A 10861-nucleotide genomic window follows, 5' to 3' on the forward strand; every position below is an offset into this window, starting at 1 on the left:
ATTCTGTTCATACCATCATCTTATATAAAGGTAACATTTAGAGGGCTCAATCAAGTTTCTCGCTATTGGAACATAAAAATAGTATCATTTGATTTAATTAAATGACACAAAATACTATCTTGACATTGTAATTGATAAGTGGAACAAGGTTTCATTGACAGCTAAAACTTGTAATTATAGATATATGTTTGTGTTTTGAAAATATCGTATTAGTAATTAACTAATTATGCATACGAGTGGAGAACAGATTAAAGACGGTTTTATCTAGGGGGGAAAAGGAAAAATTTGAAAAGTTTGTGTTAGTTAGTGAATACAAGTTATTGAATGATTATCAACAAGTGCAGTGTTGCTATAAGATATTATAGATCTTATCATATAAAACAAGAATATTTCACTCCAAAAAACATAAATTTAAGAACCATTTTTGTAGTAAAAAAGATAATAAAAGTAGTAAAATCTCATACTACAGAAGGAATCTACTATAGTGGATACTAGTTTTAATAAATACTATATAGCTCTACAGAAAGTACATATAATAGCTTTCCAAGAACTTATGTGGAAAGGAACTTAGCAAAGTCTTGTTTGTGTAATCATATCAGCCACACTAGCACCGCAGCAACACTGGTATTTATCCCTTTTGTACTTCCATCTACACATGAGGATGTCCGCAAAGGATTATTCTGACAAATGAATTTGGGGAAAAGATGACATAATTGTTGGTGTACAAGGGGATGAAAGCAAAGAGGAATAAAGAGAATAATAAAATGACAACTGCTATTAATGTGTAAGAAGAGGATTTACATAAATGTAACCTATAGTAGCCTATTTATACATAAAACAAAAGTTGTCACATAGGTCCTAAAAGGAAGATAAATTTAATGGCTAAATTATCACTAAAATAGAAAATATTAAATTACCCTCTAATACCATCCCTTAATTTAGTTATTTATCAGAAACTAACAACACCAATTTCATTCCTCAAGCAAAGAAATTGATCTGTCTTGATTGCCTTCGTCAGAACATCTGCCAGCTGTTTCTGAGTGCTACAATGCATAACTTCTAACACTCCTTTCTGCACTTGACTTCTGAGAAAATGATACTTCGTCTCAATATGCTTGCTTCTTCCATGCAACACGGGATTCTTGGCAAGATTGATTTGCAGACTTGTTATCAATCATCAACTTCAGAGGTTTCTCTATCTTAACCTTCAAATCTTCTAATAGTTTAGAAGCCAAACAGCTTGACATGCAGCTACAACGCCTGCAATGTACTCAGCTTCACATGTTGGCAGAGCCACAACAGGTTGCTTCTTGGAACTCCAAGAAATAGGACCTCCCAGAAACTTAAACAAGTATCCAGAAAATGCACAAAAAATAACAACCTAAGAGAGACTTAGAGTAGAACTTGAAACGACCAAGTTTTCAAGAAGGAACTCCAGTCGCGCCAGCGTTCATCAGCAAGCACAAAGATGGATAAGGAGAGGAAATGACAACACTTTTCTGCAACACGCTTCAGGAAAATATGTAACTTAGAAAAAATGCTGAACTCTTTCCAATGTTGCTTCAAGCTCCTTTTATAGGCCAAGGAATTAGGGTTTTTCTTCTGTCTCGGATCACGGGCCTATGATCAATAATATCACCCAGTCCAATGCAATTAGCAACGTTTCAAGCAAGACAAAGAGGATATTCGTACTATCGACATGGGAGAGGGGACAGGGCAAAATGCACAGTTTGACGCAGTAGGTGCAGGCGGCACGCAAAGTCCTTTTGCACCAGATTTTTGTCTTTTAGCGCTGCAAGCTTCCACTATGAATTTGAGTTCATTTCACTATCTTTTTCAGCGCCCTTTGAGTCTTTTTCCCTCCATTCAGTACTTCTTCCTATTCCCTTGTTGCTTGCTTTTCACGTGAGCTTGGTATTTTTTTTATAACTTATTCTTCCTCACTCATAGCTTATCCTCTGACTTACCCAGTCGTGACTCTGCTTGCCTATTTGCTAGCTTCTGCACACAAAATAATCATTAAACTAACAAATGGGAACACCTAATGTACTCCCCACTAATATAATAAAAACAACAAATAACCAAATAAACTAAACAAACAAACATAAAAATATCACTAAACTAAATACTAGAAAGACATGAACTAACACACAAAATACGGGTTAACACTATGCATATGCATTGACATTTCCGTTGCGTTAATAAAATGAAGTTTGAAACAATGGTTTGATTGTAATGCCGGTTCATTTGAACTAACGTGTTATGTATCTCTGTTTTAAATTATGAGCAAATTTGTGATTGGTTTGATGATGTAGCATCCCATAAGATGTTGATTGAATTTATAATTACTCTGATTTGTTATTTAAATTACGATGGGGAAATGGGGTGTTACACCACCAAAGTGAGTTCCTCCCCGTCAATCTCCACTTTCACGAACTCTCTCAAAATGAAAGACAAATGGACTCTTAACAAGATCTTAGCGATATCCATACATGTTTTCTTCGATGTGTTCTCGTCAATACAAAGAGTTTGTCAATCTCTCAAAGAATTCAGAACACCACGCCAGACTTGAAACACCAAAGATACTAATCCACATAACCCTCCTGTTGTCAATGTCGTTAAAATGTCATGGTCTTTAAACCACTGTCTCAACTAGAGCTGTCAAAATGGGCTAGCCCATATGGGCCGGCCCACCAGTCCCGAAAAATCATAGGGCTTGGGCCTTAAAATTAGAGCCCATATTTTTCAGGGCCTATTTAGCCCAGCCCTAAAAAGCCCGCTACCCATTAGGGCTAGCCCATATGGGCCGTGGGTAGCGCATTAGGCCCGCATAATTATAAAATTTAAAAAATATATATTAATATTTATATTGTTTACTCCAAAATATCATATTGATTTTTCTCTCCTCACAAAATTTTATCTCTATTCTATTCGATCTTTCACTTTTAAATATAATATATTAATATAATCAACATTCTTAGATTGTATTATATTAGTTTTTCTGTTATTTTTAAATATTCAAGTATTATTTTATACAATTTGGATATATATTGTATTTAAAAATACATTATAGTATTTATAAGAGATAATATAGTACTTAAAAATATATTATGTTTAAAATACTATAATTTTTAATTTTAGTTATAATAAATATTATGGAGTTTTTATTTTAATTTTTTAATTAAGAAAGCCTGTTTAGGGCCGGGTAGCCCGAAGCCCATCTAGGGCCGGACTTGGGTAGTAATTTGCGAGCCCATATTAAACCGGGTCTTTTTGACCCAGTCCTAAAAAGCCCAGGACCCGTCCGTTTAGGGCCGAGTAGCCCATTTTGACAGCTCTAGTCTCAACCATGTGTTTCCTTCTCCGATCAAGTCTTGTATAAAGCCCTCTTCCTTCTCTTCTAACAAACACAAAGAGGCTCCCAAAGGGGTCACTTTAACAGAGAACAAACCCTTCATCTCTAAACTTGTCTGAACGTTATAAGAAGAACCTGGAAAAATCACTTCTCCTACAAAAGCCTTATTGAATCTAACTCCATCTTCTTCCTTGCTAACATAAGACAATGATGCTCTTGTCTTTGAACGATCCACCTGTTCCCTTTAGCAACCATCACCGCATAAGATTCTCCACCTCCACCTCCTTTGTTGACTCCCGACCTCTCTTCCACCTTACCCTCTTTCTGAACAAACATTCCCTCCCGAAACGGTTTCCTCCAGCCCTCTCCATCCCTCGAAACCACGAAACTCTTTTTCCTATCATACCTTGGAAGGTTCGCATGAATTTTATTTTCCTCATTGATAATATTATCCAACCTCACCACAAGCATTCTTGTATCTTCAACATTTGCGAATCTAGCAAACCAATATCTTTTACCCATCTTATTTCTTCTAGGTGAGCAACCGAAAATCTCCAAAATATCAAAAGCCCTAAGTTATTAGGAATTTCAGAAAAAATATGGTCTCCACACCTTCTGATCACCTCCCAACCGAGCTCTAACCGCCGAAAAACAATCCCACCTTAGCACGATGAAACGAAAACCCTTCTTGAATGCTGATTTCCACTCCATAACGAGACTCCGGGACAGCTACACCACCTACCACAAGAACGTATTACCGAAAAAAAAACTAAGAGAGAAGGTAGAGAAAAGGGAACACTTTCTCTCTCATCTTTTGAAATAGGAGTTCAACTAAATGTATGTCTACATACGAGTGTATTTATTTATCCTATTTGTTTTTATGAGAGGTGCTATGCTTACACTTAATTCTCCTACACCGTAACAATTGCAACCATTTTAATGTTGACACAAAAATCAAAGCAAGATGAAAAATGTTGTAACCGCATATTGATACGGTTACAACATACTTTTGTTTTTTTCTACTATTTTGTTAGCTGTAATATAAGTTGTGGTAATTGGCATGACTCATTTCTTATGCCTATTCTTTTGCTGTTTAAAAAAAAAAACTGTATATTGATACGGTTTGGTTGTAGCTTTTAGTGTAATTCTAGCATTTTTTTTTATTAATTGCATGTCTCAATATATGTTGTATTTCTTTATATTGATTTTTCTTATTAAATATACTTCTAAATATTAGTGTATTTCTTTATATTAATTTTATTATTAAAACTATTTCTATATATTAGTGTATTTCCTTATTTTAATAACTTTTAATAAATGAAATTCTAAATATTAGTGTATTTCTATATATTAAATTTTTTTAATTAAATGTATGTCCAATTAAGAGTGTATTTCTTTATATTAATTTTTTTATTAAATGTTTGTCTAAATATTAATGTATTTATTTATATTAAATTTTTTATTAAATTTATTTCTAAATATTAGTGTATTTCTTTATATTAATTTTTTATTAGAAGTATGTATAAATATTAGCGTATTTCTTTGTAATAACATTTTATATTAAACGTAAGCCTAAATATTAGTGTATATCTCTATATTGACTATTTTATAAAATGTATTTCCAAAAATTAGCGTATTTCTTTATATTAAGCTTTTTATTAAATGTGTGTCTAAATATATGTGAATTTCTTTATGTTAATTTTTTATTAAATCTATTTTTAAATATTAGTGTATTTCTTTATGTTAATTTTTTTACTAAATGTATTTGTAAAGAGGCTTAATTACAATTTTGATCCCATTATCTACACAAAATTGGTGTATTTTATTATATTAGTAAATTTACTTATATATGAGATTGGAGGGAGTATTTTATTATATTAATTTTTTCTTTATATATATTTCTAAATATTAGTGTGTTTCTTTATATTAATTATTTTTACTAAATGTATTTCTAAATATTAGTGTATTTCTTGGTATTAAGATTTTTTATTAAATCTATTTCTAATTATTATTGTATTTCTTTATATTAAATTTTGTATTAACTGTATTTCTAAATATTATTGTATTTCTTTCTATTAATTTTTTATTAATTGTATTTACAAACAATAGTGTACTTCTTTCTATGAATTTATTTTATTAATTGTATTTCTAAATAATAGTATATTTCTTTTTATGAATTATTTTAATTAATTGTATTTCTAAATATTAGTGTATTTCTTTCTATTAAGGTTTTTATTAAATGTATGTCTAAATTAATCATTTTTATTATGATGATATATATACAGGAGATAGATAGATAGATTGATAGAGCGCGGGTAAATTTGAAGCTTCTGTACTCACTGAGAATGGCTCCTGTCAAACGTTATTTCCCATGTGAAGAAAAGGATGAATCAACTCATCAGAAGAAGAAAGCAAAAGAAGTTGTGTTGAAACAATTTCCTTCATCTTGTGTTATTCTCAATTCTGCTGATTGTGATTTAGGTATTAAGTTTCTATAATCTTTTCAATTTCATTCACTTCATTAAAATTCAAAATCAAAACCCTCCTTGTAATTACATTAATATAATTTCTTTAATTCATTTGAGTGTTTATATACGGTGTTTCTTGTTTGATGATTCTTAACTGCATTTTTATTAATGCTGTTTCATGATTGATTTTGTTAGATTTTAACATTGAATGCAATGGACTTGTTGGATATGGCCTTCATGAGGAAGGCTTTGGTTACTGTTGGTCTGGTGCTAGAGCTAATGTTGGAATTACAAATGGTAGATATTGTTTTGGCTGCATTGTTATTTCTGCTCAACCTGTTGATACAGATGATACTGCCCCTAATCAGCGGCATCTTTGTCGTCTTGGTGTTTCTAGAGGTGATGATGCCGTTGGAGCTCTTGGTGAGACCAAACACAGCTTTGGTTATGGAGGCACTGGCAAGTTTTCTAATGCCGGCAATTTTTTTAATTTTGGCGATAAGTTTGGTGTTGGTGATACAATAGTTTGTTGCATTGATCTTGAGAGTAAACCATTAGCATCTATTGGTTTCTCTAAGAACGGTAAATGGTTGGGTACTGCAATTCAATTTGATGTCGGTTCACTTGGTCTTGGAGCAGATTCTTCTTTTCCAAAGGTTTCGCCTTGGGAGTGGGCACTTTTTCCACATGTTCTGTTGAAAAATGTTGTGGTACAGATGCAGTTCAATGTTGAACAAGGACTTGTTCCTCAAGAAGGATTTAAACCCTGGGTCTTTGCTGTTGCGGATGGAAATGCAGTTATGGGACCTTCGTTTTCTAACCCAAAGGATTGTGAATTGATGATGTTGGTGGGGTTACCGGCTTCAGGCAAGACTACATGGGCTAATAAATGGGTGAAAGATCACCCGGAGAAGCGTTATGTTTTGCTTGGCACAAACTTAATCCTTGAACAGATGAAGGTTAGTTGATTTACTGACTATTTGTGGTTATCAATTTTATATCTTTTATTTTTGCTTAACCCAATGTTTTTTTAGGTTCCTGGGTTGCTGCGGAAGAACAACTATGGTGAAAGGTTTGATCGTTTAATGGACAAGGCAACTTCAATGTTTAATGTAATTTTGTCATGGGCAGCTAATGTACCTCGCAATTATATAATCGATCAGACAAATGTGTACAAAAATGCACGCAAGCGTAAGCTTAATCCATTTGTCAGTTATCAAAAGGTAGCTATCTGTATATCTATTTGTCGGAGATGAAAAAATAAGTTTACTATAGATTTGATAATATTGTTTTTTGTCCATTCCAGATTGCTGTTGTCGTGTTCCCAAAGCCAGAAGAGCTCAAGAGACGATCCGAAAAAAGATTTCAAGAAATGGGCAAAGAAGTTCCCGTTGATGCTTTGAATAACATGATAGGTACTTATTTTTTTACCCTTTACTTGTTTTCTGTAGGTGTTTAGTTTATATTTTTTTTCTTTACTTAAGAATCTTCTTATGCGTGTTCTGTTATTTTATGACAATGGCAGCTAATTATGTTCTACCTAAAAGCAAGGATTTGCCATATTCCGATGAAAACTTTGATCAGGTATAGTAACTTAATTACACAGCTTTTTGTTGATATGGCTATCAAATTATCAAGCATTGCATATACTAAGGCTATGTTTGGGAGTTTGGAGGGGAGGGGAGGGGAAGGCTTCCGAAATCGAATTTTTAAAATAATATATAAAAATATTTGAAATTTTTTAAAAAAATGATTTTGTTTAGAATGATAAAAGACTCATTATCATTACAAAATTTTTAATTTTCAAAATAGTATAACAACATAAACGATATTTGCAAAATTTATGGAAGCCCTCCAAAACCCTCCTTCAATACAATTTTTAAGTTCCCTCATTATATGGGGTTTTTGGTGTTATGAATAAAATCAAATCCTCCAAAACCCTCCTACCCAAAATCTTTTTATTTTTTTCACTCAATTCTTCCTATTTTCCAAAGCCCTCCCTTCCCTTCCCCTCCAAACTCCCAAATATAGCCTAAAGCTTCATTTGTATTTCAAGGTTTTGTTTGTTGAACTCAACCAAGACGCGTCTCAGAAATATTTGGATAAAATGAAGCAAGATACTCTGCCTCTATCTAATAACAACCCGTCAACATTATCGCATAGAGGTTCTTCTCAGTCTTCTTCCAGATCTGCATTGCAAAATCAAGGAAGTTCGACAGGTTTTTATATAATTGCAGTTGTTTTTTGTTCTTGTAGTCTGCTTTATTGTATAACTACCTTTAATAATCTCGATGTTGTTGAACTCTTGCTCAGGAAGTGGCACTCACCAGTGGAGAGCTCATTCTCCCATCTCTCAACCCGACTATAGGATGCCTAACCAAGTTAGTCACATCAACTTATAATACAACTATCTATTAACTTGCAAACTTTTCAGGGTTGTTATATAGTATGAATAGTGGCAATACATCACTATATCATAACAAAATTTAATCGAATTGTTATTGTTTTGCGATACATTGTTTTATACAAAATATTGTCAAATAACGACGTTATAGTAGTGTTGAATTGAAGAATTTGAATAAATCGCTATTTTCTATGAACTTTTCTATCTTGGTTATTTTTGTCTTGGGCAATTATGCTGATTCTAAGGTACATCTTTAGGTCAATGTAGGCGTTCATATGAATGAACCTCGACTCAATATGAATCCATCGTATGGAGGATATCCAAGCAGTCAAATTTTACATGTTGCAAGATCACCCTTTCCTCGCGGACACTATTCCAATGGTGAACCATCTTGTTTTCCTAAAGAAAATGGTGGTTCTGGTAGAAGTTACAGTCACATCGAACCATACAAAAACTCTATTTTGGGTATCCATTATAGGCCTAGCAGTGCAGTGAACAACAATATGGGTTTTAATGGAAGACCTTATGTTCAATACAGAGATTTTCAGCCTGGCCTGCCTATACCTGCACCAGCTACATGTAATTACTCTCTTATAATTTCGACTTTTTTAAAGTTTTTTTTAAAGATTAATGCAATATTAATTTGTTGCTATTACATTTCAGCTTTGCATCCTCCGTATGGAGAACCGACTCTAAGACCTCAACATGGTGGATTACCCGATAACATGCAGTATTCAAGGAGATATGCTTCACAATATCCAAAATACTAGCACTGAAATTGATCAGACAATATTATTGGTAAGTGGAACAAGACATCATTGACAACTAGAACTAGTAATTATGGATATTTGGTTGTGGTTTAGATATATCTTAATATTAATCAAATATTGAATGAGTGCTAGAAATTGCAGTGTCATTTTGTAATATAGAAATAGATTCTTTCATGTTGTTATATGACTGTCTTGTTAAAGGTATTCATCCCTCCATAAGTATTTACAATTTTTAATAGATTCACTTGTTTAATAAGAGAAAAACAGACAAAAACAACTTTAACTTGAAAAGTCACAAGTTATTAATTAGTAGCATTGTAATTAACTATTCTCTTAATTCATAATAATTGTTAGGTTTTTCATGTTGCAGACATTTTGTGAAAGCCAAATAAGACATTTATTTTCTTAAATAAGTGATATCTCTGCGTATTGTTCAGTGTCATGGATTGCACCATTGAGAAAGATTATGAAGCAATTGAAATACCCAAAGTTCAATCGAGAGGAATTAAGCGATATCTCTGTGGTATTGTTCTGTGTAACGGATTCCACCATTGATGAAGATTATGAAGAAGTTGAAAGGCTCAAAGTTCAATCGAGGGGAATTAAGCGATATCTCTGCTGTATTGTTCTGCTTCATAGATTGCACCATTAATGAAGATTATGAAGAAATTGGAAGACACAAAGTTCAATCAATAGGAATTAAGCGATATCTTTGCGGTATTGTTTTGCATTACAGATTGCACCATTGATGAAGATTATTAATAGATATTCTACTTAAGAATTCACACCATCGTTGAAGATTATGAATAGATATTCTACTTAAGAAATGACTTGTTAGATAGATTAGAAAGGATAGAGATTAATTTGTCAGCTAGATATTGCATTATGAAATCTTCATTAACCATTTCTTCAAATTTATTAGGGTTAAATATGTTCGTGGTCCTTATAAATATCCCAATTTTCACTTTTAGTCCCTCTAAAATTTTTCTTCAAACAATGGTCCTCATAAAGTTTTTCATCCACAATTTTGGTCCCTGCCGTCAACTTTCATTAACGGAAGCTGACGGGGCACGCCACGTGGAAGACAGCTTGGAAAATATCTAAAAACATTTGAAATTGCGGGGGTTTTAAACCTCCTCTAAACTAACCCAGAAAAAAAAGAAAAATATTAGTTTGGAACTTTTGTCAAACACCTTACGAGCAAGTTTTGCAACAACGATTATATGACACAAATTCATCAATGACAACCAATTACAAAAAGAACCAAAAAGCAACTAAAACACAAATAAAATAAAAACAAATATCAGCAAATAACTATCACTAATTTTTCTACAATTTATTTCTTATAAGTTATAATATTGAAATTTCCTCCTGCTATACTCTTTACTCTTCAGGCTCTTGTATGTTTGTTTCTAAATGTTTTGTTTCCTAGTTCAATTAATGTATACTTACTTAGCTTCTATTATATTTCTAATTTATAGGTATCACAAGTGTTTATAGTAGTATTGTTTGTTGTTGGAAACGATGGTTCTAGCAACAGTTGTGACTTGCTTAAAGATATTGATCCAGTTGCAGCAAATTGAATACATTCAAATAACCATAGAAAGGTTGATGGTGTGGTTTCATTATTTATTCTTCTTCAAATATATGTAAAGGGCCGTCTTATATATTATTAGTTAGAGTTATATACCAACCATTCTCTTTTATGTGCATATATGAACTGTGATTCCTTTTTGTTGATATTCTAAGTTCTAACGCTCTGCTGATCAAGCTAGAAACTATTGGCACGCATTTTTAATTTTGTAGCGTGTAAAATGTTTAATTTGATTGCCATATAAAGATGCCCTGAAGATGCTACACTATA

General features: G+C 32.5%; 1 protein-coding gene across 1 annotated transcript; it reads left to right on the forward strand.

Moving 5' to 3' along the window:
• The first annotated feature begins 5700 nt into the window (after positions 1 to 5700).
• Positions 5701 to 10580, forward strand: LOC131622837 (uncharacterized). The gene is made up of 13 exons (XM_058893865.1): positions 5701 to 5836; positions 6019 to 6782; positions 6858 to 7046; positions 7130 to 7238; positions 7349 to 7407; positions 7880 to 8042; positions 8137 to 8204; positions 8485 to 8806; positions 8891 to 8957; positions 9435 to 9520; positions 9637 to 9714; positions 10348 to 10397; positions 10479 to 10580. Exons 1-13 carry the CDS (start codon positions 5701 to 5703, stop codon positions 10578 to 10580), a joined length of 2193 nt encoding a protein of 730 aa, XP_058749848.1.
• The last annotated feature ends 281 nt before the right edge of the window (positions 10581 to 10861 follow it).

Source organism: Vicia villosa, unplaced genomic scaffold, assembly GCF_029867415.1.
Source record: "Vicia villosa cultivar HV-30 ecotype Madison, WI unplaced genomic scaffold, Vvil1.0 ctg.000044F_1_1, whole genome shotgun sequence".
In the NCBI taxonomy this organism is placed as follows: Eukaryota; Viridiplantae; Streptophyta; class Magnoliopsida; order Fabales; family Fabaceae; genus Vicia; species Vicia villosa.